Below are 26,853 nucleotides of genomic sequence, written 5' to 3' on the forward strand. Positions count from 1 at the left end.
CTTCTTCTGAAAATCTGTTGCAACATTCAGGAGAAAATAAGATGTTTATTTGTGAGGACTTCAGTGTACAGAGGTTCAGGCCTAATCTTTCTGTGCACCTCCTCTTTCTAGTGCTGGCCATGCCCACATCTAGGGTTGATTCTGCTGAATAAACTGATGTTTGTCTTGTGAAAACTGATTGTGGCATTCCTGAGAAATAAGATGTGAATGTGGCCAGCACTGTAAAGAGGAGGTTCACAGAAAGGCTAGGCCCAGCCCTCAGTGCACTGAAGCCCTCACTTATAATGAATAGCCATCTTTTTTCTCCGGAACGTCACAACCAATTTCCCCAAAATAGACCCCATTTTATTCAGCAAGATCAACCCTACCTGGCAGTGTATCTGGATGGAAAGAGTTGATCCTGCTGACAGATTACTCTTTAAGGATTTTTTTCTCTCTCTCCATCTACAGGAGTACACAATAGTGAAGAAGACATCGGGGGACTGTGCAACTCCCATCATCCATCTCCAGGAGTCAGGAGGGCGGAGCAGGACCCCTCCCCCCATCACAGAGCCCCCCCTTCACCCCCTGATACATGAGCAGAAGATCCTAGAACTCACCCACAAGATGATGGAGCTGCTGACTGGAGAGGTGACACTGCTGGGAATGCTGGGAAATTCTCCAGTAACAGCACTGGAGGGGTCTGGGTGATGACGGTGTCATTGTGTTGTCAGGTTCCTATAAGGTGTCAGGATGTCACTGTCTATTTCTCCATGGAGGAGTGGGAGTATATAGAAGGACACAAGGGTCTGTACAAGGAGGCCATGATGGAGGAGCACCAGCCTCTTATATCACAAGGTAAGAGCCGTCATGTGCAGTGTATACACGTGTGAGCAGTGACATGTAATGGAGGAGCACCAGCCTCTTATATCACAAGGTAAGACCCGTCATGTGCAGTATATACACGTGTGTGCAGTGACATGTAATGGAGGAGCACCAGCCTCTTATATCACAAGGTAAGAGCCGTCATGTGCAGTGTATACACGTGTGTACAGTGACATGTAATGGAGGAGCACCAGCCTCTTATATCACAAGGTAAGAGCCGTCATGTGCAGTGTATACACGTGTGTGCAGTGACATGTAATGGAGGAGCACCAGCCTCTTATATCACAAGGTAAGACCCGTCATGTGTAGTGTGTACACGTGTGTGCAGTGACATGTAATGGAGGAGCACCAGCCTCTTATATCACAAGGTAAGAGCCGTCATGTGCAGTGTATACACGTGTGTACAGTGACATGTAATGGAGGAGCACCAGCCTCTTATATCACAAGGTAAGAGCCGTCATGTGCAGTGTATACACGTGTGTGCAGTGACATGTAATGGAGGAGCACCAGCCTCTTATATCACAAGGTAAGAGCCGTCATGTGCAGTGTATACACGTGTGTCCAGTGACATGTAATGGAGGAGCACCAGCCTCTTATATCACAGGGTAAGAGCCGTCATGTGCAGTGTATACACGTGTGTGCAGTGACATGTAATGGAGGAGCACCAGCCTCTTATATCACAAGGTAAGAGCCGTCATGTGCAGTGTATACACGTGTGTGCAGTGACATGTAATGGAGGAGCACCAGCCTCTTATATCACAAGGTAAGACCCGTCATGTGCAGTGTATACACGTGTGTGCAGTGACATGTAATGGAGGAGCTCCAGCCTCTTATATCACAGGGTAAGAGCCGTCATGTGCAGTGTATACACGTGTGTGCAGTGACATGTAATGGAGGAGCACTAGCCTCTTATATCACAAGGTAAGACCCGTCATGTGTAGTGTATACACGTGTGTGCAGTGACATGTAATGGAGGAGCACCAGCCTCTTATATCACAGGGTAAGAGCCGTCATGTGCAGTGTATACACGTGTGTGCAGTGACATGTAATGGAGGAGCACCAGCCTCTTATATCACAAGGTAAGAGCCGTCATGTGCAGTGTATACACGTGTGTACAGTGACATGTAATGGAGAAGCACCAGCCTCTTATATCACAAGGTAAGAGCCGTCATGTGCAGTATATACACGTGTGTGCAGTGACATGTAATGGAGGAGCACCAGCCTCTTATATCACAAGGTAAGAGCCGTCATGTGCAGTGTATACACGTGTGTGCAGTGACATGTAATGGAGGAGCACCAGCCTCTTATATCACAGGGTAAGAGCCGTCATGTGCAGTGTATACACATGTGTGCAGTGACATGTAATGGAGGAGCACCAGCCTCTTATATCACAGGGTAAGAGCCGTCATGTGCAGTGTATACACGTGTGTGCAGTGACATGTAATGGAGGAGCACCAGCCTCTTATATCACAGGGTAAGAGCCGTCATGTGCAGTGTATACACGTGTGTGCAGTGACATGTAATGGAGGAGCACCAGCCTCTTATATCACAAGGTAAGAGCCGTCATGTGCAGTGTATACACGTGTGTGCAGTGACATGTAATGGAGGAGCACCAGCCTCTTATATCACAAGGTAAGAGCCGTCATGTGCAGTGTATACACGTGTGTGCAGTGACATGTAATGGAGGAGCACCAGCCTCTTATATCACAGGGTAAGAGCCGTCATGTGCAGTGTATACACGTGTGTGCAGTGACATGTAATGGAGGAGCACCAGCCTCTTATATCACAAGGTAAGAGCCGTCATGTGCAGTGTATACACGTGTGTGCAGTGACATGTAATGGAGGAGCACCAGCCTCTTATATCACAAGGTAAGAGCCGTCATGTGCAGTGTATACACGTGTGTGCAGTGACATGTAATGGAGGAGCACCAGCCTCTTATATCACAAGGTAAGAGCCGTCATGTGCAGTGTATACACGTGTGTGCAGTGACATGTAATGGAGGAGCACCAGCCTCTTATATACAAGGTAAGAGCCGTCATGTGCAGTGTATACACGTGTGTGCAGTGACATGTAATGGAGGAGCACCAGCCTCTTATATCACAGGGTAAGAGCCGTCATGTGCAGTGTATACACGTGTGTGCAGTGACATGTAATGGAGGAGCACCAGCCTCTTATATCACAGGGTAAGAGCCGTCATGTGCAGTGTATACACGTGTGTGCAGTGACATGTAATGGAGGAGCACCAGCCTCGTATATCACAGGGTAAGAGCCGTCATGTGCAGTTTATACACGTGTGTGCAGTGACATGTAATGGAGGAGCACCAGCCTCTTATATCACAAGGTAAGAGCCGTCATGTGCAGTGTATACACGTGTGTGCAGTGACATGTAATGGAGGAGCACCAGCCTCTTATATCACAAGGTAAGAGCCGTCATGTGCAGTGTATACACGTGTGTGCAGTGACATGTAATGGAGGAGCACCAGCCTCTTATATCACAAGGTAAGAGCCGTCATGTGCAGTGTATACACGTGTGTGCAGTGACATGTAATGGAGGAGCACCAGCCTCTTATATCACAGGGTAAGAGCCGTCATGTGCAGTGTATACACGTGTGTGCAGTGACATGTAATGGAGGAGCACCAGCCTCGTATATCACAAGGTAAGAGCCGTCATGTGCAGTTTATACACGTGTGTGCAGTGACATGTAATGGAGGAGCACCAGCCTCTTATATCACAAGGTAAGAGCCGTCATGTGCAGTGTATACACGTGTGTGCAGTGACATGTAATGGAGGAGCACCAGCCTCTTATATCACAAGGTAAGAGCCGTCATGTGCAGTGTATACACGTGTGTGCAGTGACATGTAATGGAGGAGCACCAGCCTCTTATATCACAAGGTAAGAGCCGTCATGTGCAGTGTATACACGTGTGTGCAGTGACATGTAATGGAGGAGCACCAGCCTCTTATATTACAAGGTAAGAGCCGTCATGTGCAGTGTATACACGTGTGTGCAGTGACATGTAATGGAGGAGCACCAGCCTCTTATATCACAGGGTAAGAGCCGTCATGTGCAGTGTATACACGTGTGTGCAGTGACATGTAATGGAGGAGCACCAGCCTCTTATATCACAGGGTAAGAGCCGTCATGTGCAGTGTATACACGTGTGTGCAGTGACATGTAATGGAGGAGCACCAGCCTCGTATATCACAGGGTAAGAGCCGTCATGTGCAGTTTATACACGTGTGTGCAGTGACATGTAATGGAGGAGCACCAGCCTCTTATATCACAAGGTAAGAGCCGTCATGTGCAGTGTATACACGTGTGTGCAGTGACATGTAATGGAGGAGCACCAGCCTCTTATATCACAAGGTAAGAGCCGTCATGTGCAGTGTATACACGTGTGTGCAGTGACATGTAATGGAGGAGCACCAGCCTCTTATATCCCAAGGTAAGACCCGTCATGTGCAGTGTATACACGTGTGTGCAGTGACATGTAATGGAGGAGCACCAGCCTCTTATATCACAGGGTAAGAGCCGTCATGTGCAGTGTATACACGTGTGTGCAGTGACATGTAATGGAGGAGCACCAGCCTCGTATATCACAAGGTAAGAGCCGTCATGTGCAGTTTATACACGTGTGTGCAGTGACATGTAATGGAGGAGCACCAGCCTCGTATATCACAAGGTAAGAGCCGTCATGTGCAGTGTATACACGTGTGTGCAGTGACATGTAATGGAGGAGCACTGGCCTCTTATATCACAAGGTAAGAGCCGTCATGTGCAGTGTGTACACGTGTGTGCAGTGACATGTAATGGAGGAGCACTGGCCTCTTATATCACAAGTAGAGATGAGCGAATCAAAGTTGTCGAATTGAATTCGAAATTAATTTTTAGGAAAAATTAAATTCAAATTTCCTCGCGCTTTGTGGTAACGAATCGTAGTTTTTCCTAAAATGGCTGCTGCAGATGTTAGAACATGGAACTGAGAACTCTGGGAACGAGGGATCGCCCACAATGCCATGCATGCAGCCACCCTCTGTGATGTCACAGCCCTATAAATAGCCTCAGCCATCTTGGTTTCCGCCATCTTCCAGTGTACTTCGTGCAGGGAGAGATGTGACGGGCGCTGGGACAGGGTTTAGGAAAGACTTTATTCTGAAAAAGAAAAACGATTGAGCAGTTCAGGGAAAGATCATTCAGTGCAGGGAAGGGATAGGGAGGCATTATCCACACTATAGGGAGAGAGCAGGGGCCAATAGGGGAGTGTAAAGCCTGGGTAATAGGAGCGAGTACTATTACACCTTGCTGCACTAATTGGGGATCCACATTGCTCTAATACTACTGCGTTTAGGCTGTTTGCAGTATATGATACATCAGTAATTCCAGCAATCCGTGCTTGTTATTGGGGTGAAAGTGCTGTGTGATACAACCAGTTTTGGGGTGTATTAATAGGAAATATAAGTACATCCATTCGCCCTTGGGGTGGAATTCTGTGCGTCAATCTGCAGTTCAGGAGGTGGTGGCAATGGGCAGTGTGATGCAGTCCAAATTCTTTTACACTAAATTCTGTGCGTCAATCGGTAGTTCAGGAGGTGGTCCGGAAAGAAGTAGCGGTGTACGGGTTCATGGAGGCAAATTCGGACTCTACCATTTGAATGTCTCAACAGAAATCGAGACTCATCAGACCAGGCAACATTTTTCCAGTCTTCAACAGTCCAATTTTGGTGAGCTCGTGCAAATTGTAGCCTCTTTTTCCTATTTGTAGTGGAGATGAGTGGTACCCGGTGGGGTCTTCTGCTGTTGTAGCCCATCCGCCTCAAGGTTGTGTGTGTTGTGGCTTCACAAATGCTTTGCTGCAGACCTCGGGTGTAACGAGTGGTTATTTCAGTCAACGTTGCTCTTCTATCAGCTTGAATCAGTCGGCCCATTCTCCTCTGACCTCTAGCATCAACAAGGCATTTTCGCCCACAGGACTGCCGCATACTGGATGTTCTTCCCTTTTCACACCATTCTTTGTAAACCCTAGAAATGGTTGTGCGTGAAAATCCCAGTAACTGAGCAGATTGTGAAATACTCAGACCGGCCCGTCTGGCACCAACAACCATGCCACGCTCAAAATTGCTTAAATCACCTTTCTTTCCCATTCTGACATTCAGTTTGGAGTTCAGGAGATTGTCTTGACCAGGACCACAACCCTACATGCACTGAAGCAACTGCCATGTGATTGGTTGACTAGATAATCGCATTAATGAGAAATAGAACAGGTGTTCCTAATAATTCTTTAGGTGAGTGTATAATACAGATTGTGTGTGTGTGTATATATTTATATATTTACTAAGCTATATCTCAAAATACATGTATTGATGTATATAGATATACAGGGAGTGCAGGAATTATTAGGCAAATGAGTATTTTGACCACATCATCCTCTTTATGCATGTTGTCTTACTCCAAGCTGTATAGGCTCGAAAGCCTACTACCAATTAAGCATATTAGGTGATGTGCATCTCTGTAATGAGAAGGGGTGTGGTCTAATGACATCAACACCCTATATCAGGTGTGCATAATTATTAGGCAACTTCCTTTCCTTTGGCAAAATGGGTCAAAAGAAGGACTTGACAGGCTCAGAAAAGTCAAAAATAGTGAGATATCTTGCAGAGGGATGCAGCACTCTTAAAACTGCAAAGCTTCTGAAGCGTGATCATCGAACAATCAAGCGTTTCATTCAAAATAGTCAACAGGGTCGCAAGAAGCGTGTGGAAAAACCAAGGCGCAAAATAACTGCCCATGAACTGAGAAAAGTCAAGCGTGCAGCTGCCAAGATGCCACTTGCCACCAGTTTGGCCATATTTCAGAGCTGCAACATCACTGGAGTGCCCAAAAGCACAAGGTGTGCAATACTCAGAGACATGGCCAAGGTAAGAAAGGCTGAAAGACGACCACCACTGAACAAGACACACAAGCTGAAACGTCAAGACTGGGCCAAGAAATATCTCAAGACTGATTTTTCTAAGGTTTTATGGACTGATGAAATGAGAGTGAGTCTTGATGGGCCAGATGGATGGGCCCGTGGCTGGATTGGTAAAGGGCAGAGAGCTCCAGTCCGACTCAGACGCCAGCAAGGTGGAGGTGGAGTACTGGTTTGGGCTGGTATCATCAAAGATGAGCTTGTGGGGCCTTTTCGGGTTGAGGATGGAGTCAAGCTCAACTCCCAGTCCTACTGCCAGTTTCTGGAAGACACCTTCTTCAAGCAGTGGTACAGGAAGAAGTCTGCAAGGTAAGAAAAACATGATTTTCATGCAGGACAATGCTCCATCACACGCGTCCAAGTACTCCACAGCGTGGCTGGCAAGAAAGGGTATAAAAGAAGAAAATCTAATGACATGGGCTCCTTGTTCATCTGATCTGAGCCCCATTGAGAACCTGTGGTCCATCATCAAATGTGAGATTTACAAGGAGGGAAAACAGTCCACCTCTCTGAACAGTGTCTGGGAGGCTGTGGTTGCTGCTGCACGCAATGTGGATGGTGAACAGATCAAAACACTGACAGAATCCATGGATGGCAGGCTTTTGAGTGTCCTTGCAAAGAAAGGTGGCTATATTGGTCACTGATTTGTTTTTGTTTAGTTTTTGAATGTCAGAAATGTATATTTGTGAATGTTGAGATGTTATATTGGTTTCACTGGTAAAAATAAATAATTGAAATGGGTATATATTTGTTTTTTGTTAAGTTGCCTAATAATTATGCACAGTAATAGTTACCTGCACACACAGATATCCCGCTAAAATAGCTAAAACTAAAAACTACTTCCAAAAATATTCAGCTTTGATATTAACCCTTTCATGACCAAGGGTCATTGATGCCCCAATGTCCAGGTCAAAATTTACAAATCTGACATGTGTCACTTTATGTGGTAATAGCTTTGGAACACTTTTACTTATCCACGCCATTCTGAGATTGTTTTCTCGTGACACATTGTACTTCATGACAGTCATATATTTGATTCAAAGGAAAGGACCGGCACTTCGCTGATGTAGATCACAATGTAGATTTATTCAGTCACATATTCAAAATGGCATAGTGACGCGTTTCAGCACAGATGTGCTTTCATCAGACTGCATAAAACATCCTACACTCCAGCTATTTATACATAAATGAAACACAAAGGAACTGACATCATCAAAGAAGCTCCGCCTCCCTCATTAAATAAAATTCGCATATCAAATAATCGCAATGAAAAATTCGCATTGAAAAATTCGCAATTGAAAATTCGCAACTGAAAATTCGCAATTGAAAATTGAAAATTCGCAATTGAAAATTCGCAACTGAAAATTCGCAACTGAAAATTCGCAATTGAAAATTCGCAAAAAACATATCCACTCTATACTGGCGAAGATTTTCAGTCACATAGTCCATTCTTGCAGTGATTAATCACGCTGAAGAAAAAAAGAAATATATTTATCAGATTGCATAAGGCCGAATGCCTTATAGGAAGCAGGACACATTGTACTCACGATTGAGGCCCCTGGGCTCCATTGTCTGAAGACGATGGATCCAGTAAGCCTCTCTTTTCAATAACAATTTATTTCTGTCACCCCCTCGACGGGGTAATGATACACCTTCAATAATCTGATACCTCAACTGCGAGATGTTGTGTTTTTTATCATAAAAATGAAGGGGTATTGGGAGTAATAAATTCTGTTTACGGATAGTAGATTTGTGTTTACTTAGTCTGTCCTTCATTCTCATTGAGGTTTCCCCCACATATAGTAATCCACATGGACATTTAAGAATGTAGACCACAAATCTACTATCACAAGTGAACGTGCCCCTTATTGGAATATTTTCACCTGAGTGAGGGTGGGAGAAACATGAACCCTTTATAACGCTGGAACAATTGACACAGTTTAAACAAGGAAAAGTGCCCCGTCTAGGTGTAGATAAAGTACTCTGTCCTCTTTCTATTTTATTACTTCCCACATCCGCCCGGACTATTTTATCCCTAATATTTTCTGCCCGTTTATAGCATATCATGGGTGGCCTCTGGAACTCTCCTATCCGTGGATAGGACTTAGATAATATGTGCCAATGTTGATTAACAATAGTCCTAAGGCGCTGGGACCAGGGATGGGATTTAATCACTAAGGGGATCCTTGTTTCTTTCTTAGTTCTATCTGGTGGTGTAATCTCAGCTTTATTACGCTGTATTTTCAATAGATCAGGGGGGTAGCCTCGCTCTCTAAATTTATTGGTCATATCGTCTAATCTTGTTTGACACATATCCCTATCACTAACGATCCGTCTAACCCTCTGGTATTGGGAATATGGGATAGATTCCTTGATGGTTGCTGGGTGACTACTTGAAAAGGACAGCAAACTGTTCCTATCCGTTGGTTTCACGAATAAATCCGTCTGTATTTTACCTTCTTTGTCCCTAGTCACCCAGGTATCCAAAAAGGAAACTTTATCAGAACTATGGTGTACAGTGAATTTAAGTTCATCCCAGATGGAATTTAAATACGTGGTAAATTCCATAAGGGATCGGACGTCGCCCCGCCATACGCAAAAAATATCGTCGATAAATCGACGCCAAAATATGCAATGTTGATGATATAGAGGGCTAGAGTAAACAAATTGACACTCGAAAAAAGCCATATATGTATTTGCGTATGGCGGCGCGACGTTCGATCCCATCGCGGTCCCACGGCACTGCTGGTAAAAGGAATCTTGAAACAAAAAATAATTTTGCTCAAGAACTATTTTCAAAAGTTCCAGAAAAAATTCCCTTTCTGCCTTTTTGTATGTGCTTGTGCCTAAGAGACCCGCGACTGCATTGATTCCCTTTTCATGAATAATAGATGTATAAAGGCTGCACACGTCTAAAGTGACGAATATGCAGCCTTCATCCACCTGGAGAGAGCTAATTTCAGATAGAAAGTGGCCAGTATCTCGAATATACGATGGTGCTAGTTTAGTTAGAGGGGTTAATACCCTCTCCAAAAAAATAGCTGGATTTGAAAGTATGGAGTCGGTGGACGCCACTATCGGGCGACCTGGTGGATTAATTAGTGACTTATGCACTTTTGGTAGAGTATAAAACACCGGGATAATCGGATGTTGATTTATAAGAAAGTCCCCCAATTTGGCGTCCACCACTCCATTCTCTTTGGCTTTATCTACCACTTGCTGTAACATTTCTTTAATATGGTAGACTGGATCACTATTTAATATTTTATAAGTACTACTATCCTGTAATTGTTGTAAAATTTCGCTTACATAATATTCTTTGTCTAAGATAACAATCGCCCCTCCCTTATCTGCAGGTTTTATTATTAAGGATTTCTCCTTTAATAAAGAATCAAGGGCATGTTTCTCCTCCACAGGTAAATTATAATGGACATGTAACTTTCCTTGTTTACATTGTTGCAACAATTTATCCACATCATTTTGCACCAATTTAACAAATGTCTCCACTGGATGATATGTCCTGGGAGGTGTATAATTACTTTTTACTCTCAAATTAAACTGTTTAACAGTTAACATAGTAGTAACAGAACTATCCTCCACCTGTGCCACATCATCAGTAGTTTCATTACCACCAAATTGAGCTTTTAGACGTAAATTACGAAAAAAACGATGTAAGTCAGTGTCCAAGGTGAACGTATCAAAGTTCCCGGTCGGGCTGAAGGATAAGCCCTTTTTCAATAAGTTCATCTGGGCAGGACTGAGGCTCTTGGATGATAAATTTAACACTAGGTTTTCTCCCGTACCTGTGACCGCGTTTTCCTCGGTGCGTCTGCCTCGCCGATGATGACGGCCGGCTCGCCGGGTGTTAATCTTGGTCTTCTTGTACGGCGTTGGCCTAAAAAAGGCCCCCGAGAGCCACCTGAAGTTTCGCTGCCGGACCCCGATGAAAAAGAACCGGTTTGACGAAATCTCGGACGTGACGTTGGAGTTGCAGTACCGGAAGCGTCCTGCCATCTGTAGCGAATTTAAAGAAGGTAGTGCCGCCCTGTTTCTTACTAGAGTCATATATTTGAGTCAATATATTTCACCTTTATTTATGAAAAAATCCCAAATTTACCAAAAATATGGAAAAATTCACAATTTTCCAAATTTCAATTTCTCTGCTTCTAAAACAGAAAGTCATACCTAATAAAATATTTATTACTTAACATTCCCCATATGTCAACTTTATGTTGGCATCATTTTGGAAATGTCATTTTATTTTTTTAGGACGTTACAAGGCTTAGAAGTTTAGAAGCAATTCTTACAATTTAAGAAAATTTCCAAAACCCACTTTTTAAGGACCAGTTCAGGTCTGAAGTCACTTTGTGGGGCTTACATAGTGGAAACCCCCATAAATGACCCCATTGTAGAAACTACACCCCTCAAGTTACTCAAAACTGATTTTACAAACTTTGTTAACCCTTTAGGTGTTCCACAAGAATTAAAGGAAAATGGAGATGAAATTTCTAAATTTCACATTTTTGGCAGATTTTCCATTTTATAAAAAAAAATTCTTTAACACATTGAGGGTTAACAGCCAAACAAAACTCAATATTTATTACCCTGATTCCGCGGTTTACATAAACACCCCACATGTGGTCGTAAACTGCTGTACGGGCGCACGGCAGGGCGCAGAAGGAATGGAATACCATACGGTTTTTGGAAGGCAGATTGTGCTGGATTGGTTTTCTGAACGCCATATGTTTTTTATTTTTCTGCCGATCGTCTTGTGCAGGGGCTCGTTTTTTGCAGAAAGTGTTGAGGTTTATATTGGTACCATTTTTGGGTACATAGGATTTTTTGATCATTCATTATTACACTTTATGGGGCAAGGTGACGCAAAAATTGGCTGTTTTGGAACAGTTTTCATTTATTTATTTTTACAGCGTTCATCTGAAGAGTTAGGTCATGTGATAGTTTTATAGATAAGATCGTTACGGACGTGGCAATACCTAATATGTATACTTTTTCTTATTTATTTTAGTTTTACACAATAATAGCATTTCTGAAACCAAAAAAATGATGTTTTAGTGTCTCTATAGTCTGAGAATCATAGCTTTTTTATTTTTGGGGCGATTGTCTTAAATAGGGTATCATTTTTTGCAGGACGAGGTGACGGTTTGATTGGTACTATTTTGGGGGTCATACGCCTTTTTGATCGCTTGCTGTTGCACTTTTTGTGATGTAAGGTGACAAAAATTGCTTTTTTTTACACAGTTTTTTTTTATTTTTTTTATGGTGTTTATCGGACGGGGTCTATCATGTGATATCTTTATAGAGACGGCCGTTACGGACGCGGTGATACCTAATATGTGTCGTTTTTTTATTTTTATTTTTATTAGGAAAAAAAAGGCATTTTTTTTATTTTACATTTTTATTTATTTATTTTTTACTTTTATTTTTTTTCACATTTAATTTTTTTTCATCAAGTCCCTCTTGGATCATGAAGATCCAGTGGGGCTGATGGCTGTACTATACTTTGCAATGCTCTTGCATTGCAAAGTGTAATACATTCAGATGCCCTGTAGGTGGCAACAGCGGACGCTTTTGCAAAGCGTCCGGTTGCCAGGGCAACCATCGGGGCTGCCATCCAGCCCCGATGGTGGAGAGAGGGAGCCCCCTCCCTCCATTAACCCCATAGATGCCGCTGCCGCGGCATCTCTGGGGTTACAGCAGAGTGTCAGCATAGAGCTGACACTCTGATGATGGCGGCGGTTCAGGAATGGAGCCGCCGCCTACAAGCACAGCAGGGGGGCAGACCGAGGGGGGGGGGGGGGGGGGCGGTCAGCGCTGGAAGGGGGGGGCTGGAAACTATCACGGCCAGCAGGAGGGGGCACTGATGGGACACAAGATGGGGCACTGTGGACATGGAGATGCTGCACAGATCGGGAGGCACCTGCACAGATCGGGGTGGGGGGTGGGGGGCTGCACGGATCGGGGGGGGGGGGCACGAGGACACTGATTTCAGGCTCTGATCTGCAGAGCGCAGATCAGAGCCTGAAACCGGCATTTTTTCACTGCCGCGATCCGATTGGTTAGTCTGCACAGACTAACCAATCGGATCGATTGCCGGCAAGGGGCCACTCTGATTGGTCCCTTGCCGGCATTACTGCACTGTATGCTGTCCGTGACAGCATACAGGGCAGGGGCAGAAGCTTTAATCCAAGCGCTTTGCAGCGCTTGGATTAAAGAGCTGCCAGAACGTTTATATACGTGGTAGCTGCACGGGGTATGTGCAGCTATCACGTATATATACAGATTGCGGTCGTGAAGGGGTTAATGAGTTTTTTGGGTTCATTGAGAACATGGTTGTTGTTCAATAATAAAATTAATCCTCAAAAATACAACTTGCCTAATAATCTGCACTCCCTGTATATGTATATAGAGAGATATATACACATATATAGATCTCTATATACAAATCTATATATGCATATCTAAGCTATATCTAAGCTACAGTCAGGTCCATAAATATTGGGACAACGACACAATTCTAACATTTTTGGCTCTATACACCACCACAATGGATTTGAAATGAAACGAACAAGATGTGCTTTACCTGCAGACTGTCAGCTTTAATTTGAGGGTATTTACATCCAAATCAGGTGAACGGTGCAGGAATTACAGCAGTTTGCATATGTGCCTCCCACTTGTTAAGGGACCAAAAGTAATGGGACAGAATAATAATCATAAATCAAACTTTCACTTTTTAATACTTGGTTGCAAATCCTTTGCAGTCAATTACTGCCTGAAGTCTGGAACGCATAGACATCACCAGACGCTGGGTCTCATCCCTGGTGATGCTCTGCCAGGCCTCTACTGCAAATGTCTTCAGTTCCTGCTTGTTCTTGGGGCATTTTCCCTTCAGTTTTGTCTTCAGCAAGTGAAAGTGCTCAATCGGATTCAGGTCAGGTGATTGACTCGGCCATTGCATAACATTCCACTTCTTTCCCTTAAAAAACTCTTTGGTTGCTTTTGCAGTATGCTTTGGGTCATTGTCCGCCTGCACTGTGAACAGCCGTCCAATGAGTTCTGAAGCATTTGGCTGAATATGAGCAGATAATATTGCCCGAAACACTTCACAATTCATCCTGCTGCTTTTGTCAGCAGTCACATCATCAATAAATACAAGAGAACCAGTTCCATTGGCAGCCATACATGCCCACGCCATGACACTACCACCACCATGCTTCACTGATGAGGTGGTATGCTTAGGATCACCATGCTTTCCTTCTCCATACTCTTCTCTTCCCATCACTCTGGTACAAGTTGGTCTTGGTCTCATCTGTCTATAGGATGTTGTTCCAGAACTGTGAAGGCTTTTTTAGATGTCGCTTGGCGAACTCTAATCTGGCCTTCCTGTTTTTGAGGCTCACCAATGGTTTACATCTTGTGGTGAACCCTCTGTATTCACTCAGGTGACGTCTTCTCTTTATTGTTGACTTTGACACACATACACCTACCTCCTGGAGAGTGTTCTTGATCTGGCCAACTGTTGTGAAGGGTGTTTTCTTCACCAGGGAAAGAATTCTTTGGTCATCCACCACAGTTGTTTTCCATGGTCTTCTGGGTTTTTGGTGTTGCTGAGCTCACCGGTGCGTTCCTTCTTTTTAGGAATGTTCCAAACAGTTGTTTTGGCCACGCCTGATGTTTTTGCTATCTCTCTGATGGGTTTGTTTTGTTTTTTCAGCCTAATGATGGCTTGCTTCACTGATAGTGACAGCTCTTTGGATCTCATCTTGAGAGTTGACAGCAGCAGATTCCAAATGCAAATGGCACACTTGAAATGAACTCTGGACCTTTTATCTGCTCATTGTAATTAGGATAATGAGGGAATAACACACAGACCTGTCCATGGGGCAGCTGAGAAGCCAATTGTCCCATTACTTTTGGTCCCTTAACAAGTGGAAGGCACATATGCAAACTGTTGTAATTCCTACACCGATCACCTGATTTGGATGTAAATACCCTCAAATTAAAGCTGACAGTCTGCAGGTAAAGCACATCTTGTTCGTTTCATTTCAAATCCATTGTGGTGGTGTATAGAGCCAAAAATGTTACAATTGTGTCGATGTCCCAATATTTATGGACCGAACTGTATATGACAGCCATATGTATCTAAGCTATATGACAGCTATATGACACCTACAGCTATATGAGGGACAATGATTTACTTTGTGATGTTCCTGGGGGTGTTTTTTTTGTTTTTGTTTTTTTTTTATGGCCAGTAGAGTAGGGCAATGGTAACTGGAACGGGCACACTGGTGGATCACAGGGAGGGAGCAGGAACAACATTAAATCTTTCCGTCACACATGCGCGATCCCTCACAAGAGCCGCGGCAGCCAGAGGAGAAAGAGGGGGCGGGCACACAAGGCTCTGACGTTTTGTGTACAGAGTCGGGCCACTCCCTAAGGCAGCAGGGAGAAGCCTGTACACGAGACGTCACCACGAGAGCCTGGTGGATGACGTTTGGGGTCGGCCGTTCAGAAACACTGCAGAATAAATTATGTGAGTAAATTGCAAATTTATTTTTAACAATGTTATAGCCACCATAACATATATAGATATAGCTCGGACAACCCCTTTAATTCAATGTGAATGGCTTTTACTTCCCATTCCAGCTGGATCCACTTCCAGCCTAAGGTTTCATGCACACAACTGTGTCATTTTTGCGGCCCACAATTTTTGGATACGCAAAACACTGTTGCCTTTCGTGTGCGATCAGCATTTTGCGAAACAGAATGTTCTGCCCTCAATAGAGAAGTGATACGGACAATAGTGATGGACGAACATCGGCCAGGACGGTTCGCAAATGCGTGTTCCCAATCCGCACGTTTGCATTGCGCCTATTGAATTTAATAGCAGGCGAACCTGAAAAACCTTCAGATCATATTTTGTCACGGCCTCGGTGTTGTGCGCATGACACGTTGCCGTGCATACCGGTTGCCAGGGGCAACGTGTTGATGTTGGCTTGTATGTGCTTTTCTTCCCTTCTAGTTCCTCCCCTGTCTGGTGCTTGAGGGGTTAACTTCCTGGCTGGGTGTGGCCACTAGGGTTTTATCTCAGCTGTCGTTTGTGCTGGAGCACTGCTGCAGTCCAGGGTGTTCCATCTTCCCAGTCCTTTAGGGCCACCTAGTGGGACATCAATGTCTCCAGCAATGTCTTCCTTATGTATCTTCCATGTTCCCTACCTTACTTGTGTTGATGTTTGGTGAGGGTTTATGTTCGGGGTGTGGTGTACATCTTGTTTCATGTCTGGTCAGTAAGTGTTTTATGCCTGACATGAATGCAAGGCGTTTTCCTGTCTGTTGTACCTCCGGAAGGGGGTCTCGAGGTTCCCCGTAGGGGGAACCAAAAGTCAAGTCAGTGAGCTTGGAAGAAAGACGAGACATTGGAAGAAAGACGAGACAGAGGGGATATGATAGAAACTTTTAAATACATAAAGGGAATCAACAAGGTAAAAGAGGAGAGAATATTTAAAAGAAGAAAAACTGCTACAAGAGGACATAGTTTTAAATTAGAGGGGGAAAGGTTTAAAAGTAATATCAGGAAGTATTACTTTACTGAGAGAGTAGTGGATGCATGGAATAGCCTTCCTGCAGAAGTAGTAGCTGCAACTACAGTGAAGGAGTTTAAGCATGCATGGGATAGACATAAGGCCATCCTTCATATAAGATAGGGCCAGGGGCTACTCATAGTATTCAGTATATTGGGCAGACTAGATGGGCCAAATGGTTCTTATCTGCCGACACAGTCTGTTTCTATGAGCTGTTGCTGGAGTGCTGGTTCCTTTGTGTGTCAGTACGTACTGAGTCTGGTTTGGTGTTCGGATTGCAGTACATTTGCATGGGTTCCAGTTAACCTTGGTGGGTCTTCTGTTGTGCCGTCCAGCAGCTGCGGCAGGTAAGTTACCATGCATTCCGGGGTTCTTGGTTCAGTGGTTATTCCCGCCACTGGATACTTGCCTGCCATTCCACTTGGCTTTTCTCTGCTACTAGGCCGGTTGAGACTTCTGTTCATCCGTGTCTTGGAAGAACAGGTCGTCTCTCCCCTGCTCCTATGTGAGGGATTATCAGGGTGACTCAGGGTCCTAGGTTTCCTGGGTATAAGCTGTCCTACTATCCAGGTCCGCTCATACGGTGAGAAGTTAGAGTGTGGTTTAGGGACGCTTTAGGAGGTGACCTGCTCCCTGATCCCGGCCTAGTTTCTTTCCCTTTTATCAACTATATATGGTGGGGGGGTTTCTGACACAGATTGTGGCGCAAAGGTCCTTAGCACCGCAATCTGCATATTTTTCCCGCTCATGCCAGGTCTAAAAAGGATGGCGTGGGCAGGAAAAGGGATACAGTTATTGCCATCCAGTTATTGGATACCACTGCCATACAGTGACCAGATAACAATGTCATACCATGATGGGATAAAAGGATATAAGAGGGCACAGTACAGGGATTGACTAGGGGTACTACACAGGGTGTGGTAAAAGGGCACAATGTAGGGCATAATGGGGCACAGTCACATGACCCTGTGACGTTGGTCCTTATGGTGAATGCGGTTCATACGCCACCATAATGAGAGGCAGAGGAGTGAAACAGGGGTGTGATTATGTGGCTAGAGATAAAAAAAATGTAACTGTCGGCCAGTACAGCACCATAAATTAGCCAATAGGCATTCGCCTGACAGCAAAGAACTTTGGATTCTGTGGCTGGAGGTACATTAGGCGGTCACAGGATAAAAATGAGGACATTTTATTACACGTAGTAATCACAGGTGTTGAATTCCTTCGTGATCCATGCCTCATTCATTTTTAAAAATGTGAGGTAGTCCACACTGTTGTGAGCTAGGCGAGTGCGCTTTTCCATCACGATCCCCCCTGCTGCGCTGAACGTCGTTTCGGACAGGACACTCGACGAGGGGCAAGCAAAGAGTTCCATGGCAAATTGTGCCAGCTCTGGCCACAGGTCAAGCCTGCACACCCAGTAGTACAGGGGTTCCTCGCTTCTCGGAGCGTCCCCATCGGGCGTTAACCTGATGTAGTCGGACACCTGTCGGTCTAAGTGTTCCCTGAGGCTGGATCCGGAGGGTGGCTGTCGATGTGTTGGCTGCAAGAATGATCTCATATCCGAAGTGACCAACATATCTTTAACCCCTTAAGGACCGGGCTCATTTTCACCTTAAGGACCAGGCCATTTTTTGCAAATCTGACCAGTGTCACTTTAAGTGCTGATAACTTTAAAACACTTTGACTTATCCAGGCCATTCTGAGATTGTTTTTTCGTCACATATTGTACTTCATGACACTGGTAAAATAAAGTCAAAAAAATTAATTTTTTTGCATAATAAAATACCTAATTTACCAAAAATTTTGAAAAATTAGCAAATTTCAAAGTTTCAGTTTCTCTACTTCTGTAACACATAGTAATACCCCCAAAAATTGTGATGACTTAACATTCCCCATATGTCTACTTCATGTTTGAATTATTTTGGGAATGATATTTTATTTTTTGGGGATGTTACAAGGCTTAGAAGTTTAGAAGCAAATCTTGAAATTTTTCAGAAATTTACAAAAACCCAATTTTTAGGGACCAGTTCAGGTCTGAAGTCACTTTGCGAGGCTTACATAATAGAAACCGCCCAAAAATGACCCCATTCTATAAACTACACCCCTCAAGGTATTCAAAACTGATTTTACAAACTCCGTTAACCCTTTAGGTGTTGCACAAGAGTTATTGGCAAATGGGGATGAAATTTGAGAATTTCATTTTTTTGCCTAATTTTCCATTTTAACCCATTTTTTCCACTAACAAAGCAAGGGTTAACAGCCAAACAAGACTGTATCTTTATTGCCCTGACTCTGCCGTTTACAGAAACACCCCATATGTGGCCGTAAACTACTGTACGGCCACACAGCGGGGCGTAGAGTGAAAGGTGCGCCGTATGGTTTTTGGAAGCCAGATTTTGCTGGACAGTTTTTTTGACACCATGTCCCATTTGAAGCCCCCTGATGCACCCCTAGAGTAGAAACTCCATAAAAGTGACCCCATCTAAGAAACTACACCCCTCAAGGTATTCAAAACAGATTTTACAAACTTCGTTAACCCTTTAGGTGTTGCACAAGAGTTATTGGCAAATGGGGATGAAATTTGAGAATTTCATTTTTTTGCCTAATTTTCCATTTTAACCAATTTTTTCCACTAACAAAGCAAGGGTTAACAGCCAAACAAGACTGTATCTTTATTGCCCTGACTCTGCCGTTTACAGAAACACCCCATATGTGGCCGTAAACTACTGTACGGCCACACAGCGGGGCGTAGAGTGAAAGGTGCGCCGTATGGTTTTTGGAAGCCAGATTTTGCTGGACAGTTTTTTTGACACCATGTCCCATTTGAAGCCCCCTGATGCACCCCTAGAGTAGAAACTCCATAAAAGTGACCCCATCTAAGAAACTACACCCCTCAAGGTATTCAAAACTGATTTTACAAACTTCGTTAACCCTTTAGGTGTTGCACAAGATTTAATGGAAAATAGAGATACAATTTCAAAATTTCACTTTTTTGGCAGATTTTCCATTTTAATATTTTTTTTCCAGTTACAAAGCAAGGGTTAACAGCCAAACAAAACTCATTATTTATGGCCCTGATTCGGTAGTTTACAGAAACACCCTATATGTGGTCGTAAACTGCTGTACGGGCACACGGCAGGGCGCAGAAGGAAAGGAATGCCATACGGTTTTTGGAAGGCAGATTTTGCTGGACTGTTTTTTTGACACCATGTCCCATTTGAAGCCCCCCTGATGCACCGCTAGAGTAAAAACTCCAAAAAAGTGACCCCATTATAGAAAGTACGGAATAGGGTGGCAGTATTGTTGGTACTAGTTTAGGGTACATATGATTTTTTTATTGCTCTATATTACACTTTTTGTGAGGCAAGGTAACAAGAAATAGCTTTTTTGGCACGTGTTTTTTTTTTTGTTATTTACAACATTCATCTGACAGGTTAGATCATGTGGTAATTTTATTAGGCAGGTTGTCACGGACGCGGCGATACCTAATATGTATACAATTTTTTTTTATTTATGTAAGTTTTATACAATAACTTTTTTTTAAAACCAAAAAATTGTTTAGTGTCTCCATAGTCTAAGAGCCATAGTTTTTTCAGTTTTTGGGCGATTATCTTGAGTAGGGTCTAATTTTTTGCGGGATGAGATGACGGTTTGATTGGCACTATTTTGGGGTGCATATGACTTTTTGATCGCTTGCTATTACACTTTTTGTGACGTAAGATGGCAAAAAATTGCTTTTTTTACACCGTTTTTTTTTTTTTTTTTTTTACGGTGGTCATCTGAGGGGTTAGGTCATGTGATATTTTTATAGAGCCGGTCGATACGGACGTGGCGATACCTAATATGTATACTTTATTTTTATTTATGTAAGTTTTACACAATGATTTTATTTTTGAAACAAAAAAAAATCATGTTTTAGTGTTTCCATAGTCTAAGAGCCATAGTTTTTTCAGTTTTTGGGCGATTATCTTGAGTAGGGTCTCATTTTTTGCGGGATGAGATGACGGTTTGATTGGTACTATTTTGGCGTACATGCGACTTTTTTGATCACTTTTATTACCTTTTTTGGGAAGTAAGGTGGGCAAAATTTCAATTTTCTCATAGTTTTTATTTTTTTATTTTTATGGCGTTCACCGTGCGGGGAAAGTAACATGACCGTTTTATATATCAGGTCGTTACGGACGCGGCGATACCTAATATGTGTAGTGTATTTTATTTTTTTAATTTTTATTCAGTGATAAATGTTTTTTTTTTTATCTTAACTTTTTTCACTTTTTTTATTTATTTTTTGACCCAGACCCACTTGGTTCTTGAAGATCCAGTGGGTCTGATGTCTGTATAATACAGTACAGAACCTATATAGGGTTCTGCACTGTATTTTACTTACACTGAACAGATCTATGCTTTCAGCACAGATCTGTTCAGCACCATGGACAGCAGGACGCCTGAGCAGGCGTCCTGTTGCCATGGGAACCTTCCCCGTCTGCCACAACTTCGCAGACGGGGAAGGGTAAGGACGGGGCTCTCGGGGGGGATGCCTGGGGGCTCTCTCCCTCTCCCATCGGGGGGCTGCAAAGGCACAGCAGCCCCCCGATGGGAGAGGGAGGGAGCTCCCTGCACTGTTAACCTTTTCCATACAGCGGTCCATACGGACCGCTGTATGGAAAGGGTTAAACGGCTGACATCGCATCAACGATGTCAGCCGTTTATACCAGGGTGCCAGCAATGTGCTGGCACCCTGGTATATCCACTAGAAACCAACGATTATTCAAGGGGAGGCGGGCGGGGGATCGCGATCCCGCTTGCCGCACCGCCCGCCTCCCGCAACGCCCCCACAGCCTGCGACACCCCCCCCCTGCACCACCCGCCGCCATCAAATCGTGCAGGGGTGCAGGGGGAAGGTGAAATCTTGATTTTAGGCACTCTGAAGTTTCTGATCCCCGCGGTCAGGGACCGCGGGGATCAGAAACTGCAAAAAGCGCAGCAAACCGCAGGTCTGAATTGACCTGCGGTTTGCTGCGATCGCCGACACGGGGGGTCAAATGACCCCCCCCCTGCGTTATTACGGGATGCCGGCTGAATGATTTCAGCCGAAATCCCGTTCCGATTAACCCCCGCGGCGCCGGAATTCAGATTTTAAGTCAGGACGCACCGGTACGTCCTCGGTCCTTAAGGACTCGGGAAATAGGGCGTACCGGTACGTCCTCGGTCCTTAAGGGGTTAAACCCGCCTCTTTTTGCAGGCACGGTAGGATTGGTACCCGCACATGTTTCACTGTGGGTGGAAATTTGGCGCTATAGCTGCGACTGACCAGTTTGGTGATGTCCTCAAATGGCCGCAGAAGTCTTCATGCGTCACGCATAAGCAGCCACTGGCGCGGTAAAAAGAAAAAAAAACAAGCTCCCCAGGACCAGCACATTTCTGCTGCAGCAGCCTATCAAGCATATACAAGGTGGAGTTCCAGCGCGTCGGGCAGTCACAAATCAGACGTCTGACGGGCAAGTGGTGTCGCTGCTAAACGTCAGCAAGGCGAGCCATGTCCGTGTAAGATCTTCTAAAATGGCCAGAGATTTTCCTGCCCTGCCGCAAGACACCCTGGACCCCGGGGTATTTGGCAACTAATCTGCACAACTAAGTTCATGATTTGTGCCACGCATGGCACGTGTGTCATTTTGCCCTGTTTCATCACGCTCAGCAGATTGGCACCGTTTTCGCACACCACTTTATCAACTCTCAAATTCAGCGAGGAGTAGCCACTGATCGGCCTGTGACCGTAGAGCTGAATGCAGTGCAGGACCGGTGTGGCTCTTTGCTTCCAAGCACAACAGCCGCAGCACAGCATGGCAACGTCTCACCTGGCACGTTGAATAGGTTCTGGGGAGCTTGGGGGTGCAGCAGAAGAGGCGGTAGCAGTGGAAAAAGAGGAGTCACCCGAGGAGGAGATGAAGGAGGAGAAAAAGAGGCAGGCCTGCATGCAATCTGTGGGGGTAACACTAAATCTACATGGGTGCCACGGGTTACATGCTTGACGGCCGTCAGAAGGTTCAGCCAGTGGGCAGTAAAAGTTATGTACCTTCCCTGCCCGTGTTTGCTAGACCACATGTCTGTGGTCAGATGTATCTTGGCACCGACACTGTGTGCCAGAGATATACTAACTTGTCGCTGAACGTGGCCATATAGTTCAAGGATGCCCTTCCGGTGACCTTCCATTGCGGTGTGCCAATGGCCACAAATTTTCTAAATGCCTCTGAGTCAACCAAATGATATGGCAGTAGTTGGAGGGCTAGCAGTTCCGACAAGCCAGTGGTCCTCCGTTGGGCAAGAGAATTATCCGGCGTCATTATTTTTTTACGCTCGAACATTTGGGCCTCAGAAGCCTGCCTTGTGCCAGATGAACGCGACAACGGCACTGGTGGAAGGCGGAGTGGAGGACAATTGGGAGGAGAAGAAGAAGAGGCTGGACGGTGAGCACCTGGAGTGTGGCTTTGTGGGTTCTGATGGCATTGTTCCCACTGGGCTCAGTGATGGGAAGCCAGTTGCCTTCTTAAGTCCCTTCGTCCCTAGGTGAGTGTTGGGCTTACCGCAACTTATGCGTTGACAGCACAGGCTGCAAATGGCAACACTATTGTCAGCAGCTGACAAGTAAAAAAAAGCCCACACTGCGGAGCCATGTGCCGGCGTCCTGGGAGCGCAAGATGTGACCGTGCATGGTGGATGGCTCGCTCCAGATACATTTGCAGTCTGCTTTATGCCTCCTGTGCACTGCGAGTTCTGCCTGCTTTTCCTCCCTATCTGCTGCTCCGTCTCTGCCTCTGAACTCCCCTCCTCTTCCTCTCTTGTGGGCACCCATGTGACGTCCATCGACACGTCATCATCGTCACCTTCACCACCACTGACATTAGAGATCTCTGAGTAGGCAGCAACAGCGGGGACCACCCTCCTTGGGCTGATCTGGGTACTGTCGTCAGACCGCTGGGTGGCGGCCGTTGCTACCTCCTTTTCTCATCCAATGCCAAGAATGGCTGCACATCAGTAAGGTTTGGGAATGGATGGGAAAATAATAAATAATTCATTCGAGTAGAGGGGCTATAGCGGTGGTGGTGTCTTTGGTAGTGCACACAGCAGAGAGTGGGGAGGGTGCAGACACAGAGGATGAGGAGGGTGCAGAAGCGGAAGGCTGAGTGAGCCACTCAACCAACTCTTGTGCGTCCTTTGACATAATCACACACACCTTCTGCAACTTCCCACTTAGGCTCCGGCCTGGTGCACCTGCCCGACCCCTACCACCCCTGAGGAACGGCCTGCCTCTTCCTCTGCCTGTCATTTTCTAAAATGACCCTGTGCCAAAGTCCCTAGAGAAAAGTATTTGTGGAAGCAGGTATATCGCAGGCCTCAATAAGTATTTGGCGGAAGCTGGTATATCGCAGCCCGCGATCAGTATTTTGTGGAAGCTGATATATGGCAGGCCTCAATCAGTTGTTAGTTGAAGCAGGTATATCACTCTCAAGCAGTAATTTTGTGGACGCAGGTATATGGAAAACCTCTATCACTATTTTGTGGAAGCTGATATATGGCAGGCCTCAATCAGTTAGTTGAAGCAGGTATATCAAAACCCGCAATCTGTATTTTGTGGATGCAGGTATATGGAAAACATCTATCACTATTTTGTGGAAGCTGATAGATCGCAGTCCTCAATCAGTATTTTCTGGAAGCATACAAATGCATTTTAATATACTTTCTATGTTAGAAAGTATATTATAAGTATATCACACCCTTCTGTGTATCACACCTATCAATAACACAACGTTACCAGTCCTTAAAAGGACTTTTGTGGCCATATTAGCTAGCGTTTGGTGTCCCTAAGTTCCTAACAGCCTGTCCCTGCTCCAAAATGCAACCTCTCCCTACACTGGCAAAACACATAATGTAAAATAGCTGCCAGATCAGGTTCTGTTATAGGGTTCGGGGTGTGTCCACGTGCTGAAACGTCTCAACTGGCTGTCCTGTCCCACCTGATGGATGTGTCATGGGTCAAAAATCGGCGCAATGCAAAAAATATGGCGCGCTCGAATATCGCCATATGTTCGGCGGATCGCGAATGCACAAAGTTCGCCGCAAACCAACCACCTGGTCAACCGCAAGGCCATCACTAACGGTCAAGAATAGGCTATGTTCTATTTTGGTTTTTTTGTGGGGACGCGGAGTGGATGTTACAGAGTACTGTAGCATCTTTTGTGGCCCCATTGAAGTGAATGAGTCCGCATCTGACCCACCAAAAATGCAGCTCAGACCATGGTTGTGTGCATGAGCCCTAATAGGAATGTTAAGAGGTTTGTCTACTCTGTATATTAAAAAATACAAATTTATATTTTAACAGAAAATCCCAGTAAGCATTCTGAGGGAAACCTCATGTTATCACTAAATTATGAAGCAGAAGATGAAGATATCATGCAGTGCTCTTCAGGAGAAAATGTACATCCAGGACTTCACAGTACAGATCTATCAAGTGATCTCCATAATCATGAGGGACCTTTTCCTGACCAATCATGGACTGTTACAAGTAAAGGGACGAAACCGCACTCCTGTTCAGAATGTGGAAAATGCTTTACAAATGAACAATATTTTGTTAAACATAAGACACTTCACACAGGAGAGAAACTTCATACATGTTCAGAATGTGGGAAATGTTTTACAGAAAAAAAATGTCTGGTTAGACATGTGAGAATTCACACAGGAGAGAAGCCGTATTCATGTTCAGAATGTAGGAAATGTTTTACAGAAAAATCTAATCTTGTTTTACATGAGAGAGTTCACACAGGAGAGAAGCCATATTCATGTTCAGAATGTGGGAAATGTTTTACACGGAAATCACACCTTGTTAAACATGAGAGAATTCACACAGGAGAGAAGCCATATTCATGTTCACAATGTGGGAAATGTTTTACAGATAAATCAATTCTTGTTTGCCATGAGAGAAGTCACACAGGAGAGAGTCCATATTCATGTTCAGAATGTGGAAAATGTTTTACACGGAAATCACACTTTGTTAAACATGAGAAACTTCACAAAGGAGGGAAACTATATTCATGTTTAGAATGTGGGAAATGTTTTACAGATAAATCAAGTCTTGTTATCCATGAGAGAAGTCACACAGGAGTAAAGCCATATTCATGTTCAGAATGTGGGAAATGTTTTAAAAGAAGAACACAACTCGTTACACATCTGAGAATTCACACAGGAGAGAGGCCGTATGCATGTTCAGATTGTGGGAAATGTTTTTTAAAAAAATCAAGTCTTGTTAAACATGAGAAACTTCACACAGGAGAGAAACTATATTCATGTTCAGAATGTGGGAAATATTTTACAGCTAAATCAAATCTTGCTAGGCATAAGAAAGGTCACACAGGAGAAGAGTCATATTCATGTTCAGAATGTGGGAAATGTTTTACAGATAAATCAAATCTTGTTAGACATGAGAGAGGTCACACAGAAGAGAATCCATATTCATGTTCAGAATGTGGGAAATGTTTTACACGGAGATCAAATCTTGTTTTTCATGAGCGACTTCACACAGGAGTGAAGCCATATTCATGTTCAGAATGTGGGAAATGTTTTACACAGAAAACACACCTTGTTAGACATGAAAAAATTCATAGAGGAGAGAAGCCATTTTTATGTTCAGAATGTGGGAAACGTTTCACACAAAAGTCAAATCTTGTTGCACATCAGAGAAGTCACACACGAGAGAAGTAGAGAAGTGCAAATTACTTGAAATCTGTTTTAGAGTACAAATAAATTCAACCCAAAAGGAAAGTGCTAAGATTGCGTGTTCACAAAGACATGTTTATCCCACCTCAGCCCCCCTAGCTTAAACCCCCTTAATGACCAGTCCACTTTTTACAATTCTGCAATACACTACTTTCACGGTTTATTGCTCAGTCATACAACTTACCACCCAAATGAATTTTACCTCCTTTTCTTTTCACTAATAGAGTTTTCATTTGGTGGTATTTCATAGCTGCTGACATTTAAACTTTTTTTATATTAATCAAAAATGACCGAAATTTTTGCAAAAAAATGAAATTTTTCACTTTCTGTTGTAAAATTTTAAAAATAAAACTACATTTCTATATACATTTTTCTCTAAATTTATTGTTCTACATCTCTTTGATAAAAAAAAAATGCAATAAGTGAATATTTATTGGTTTTGGCAAAAGTTATAGTGTTTACAAACTGGTGCAAAAAATTTATTTACGCACTTTGACTTTCTGAGCACCTGTCATGTTTCCTGAGGTTCTACAATGCCCAGACAGTAGAAACACCCCACAAATGACCCCATTTCGGAAAGTAGACACCCTAAGGTATTCGCTGATGGGCATACTGAGTTCATGGAAGTTTTTATTTTTTGTCACAAGTTAG

General features: G+C 44.1%; 1 protein-coding gene across 1 annotated transcript; it reads left to right on the forward strand.

Moving 5' to 3' along the window:
- Nucleotides 1-783: 783 nt before the first annotated feature.
- LOC122937995 (gastrula zinc finger protein XlCGF26.1-like) lies at nucleotides 784-26,398 on the forward strand. Its single transcript, XM_044293246.1, has 2 exons — nucleotides 784-837; nucleotides 24,812-26,398. The coding sequence occupies exons 1-2, from the start codon at nucleotides 804-806 to the stop codon at nucleotides 26,185-26,187; spliced, it is 1,410 nt and encodes a 469-aa protein (XP_044149181.1). The 5' UTR covers nucleotides 784-803; the 3' UTR covers nucleotides 26,188-26,398.
- Nucleotides 26,399-26,853: the final 455 nt, after the last annotated feature.

Source organism: Bufo gargarizans, chromosome 1, assembly GCF_014858855.1.
Source record: "Bufo gargarizans isolate SCDJY-AF-19 chromosome 1, ASM1485885v1, whole genome shotgun sequence".
In the NCBI taxonomy this organism is placed as follows: domain Eukaryota; kingdom Metazoa; phylum Chordata; class Amphibia; order Anura; family Bufonidae; genus Bufo; species Bufo gargarizans.

Bases quoted from the DNA above. Each gene is read 5' to 3' on its own strand.
- LOC122937995 (XM_044293246.1), top strand. From the start codon at position 804: ATGATGGAGGAGCACCAGCCTCTTATATCACAAG. The intron at 838-24,811 runs GTAAGAGCCGTC...ATATTTTAACAG, and splicing joins CCAGCCTCTTATATCACAAG to AAAATCCCAGTAAGCATTCT.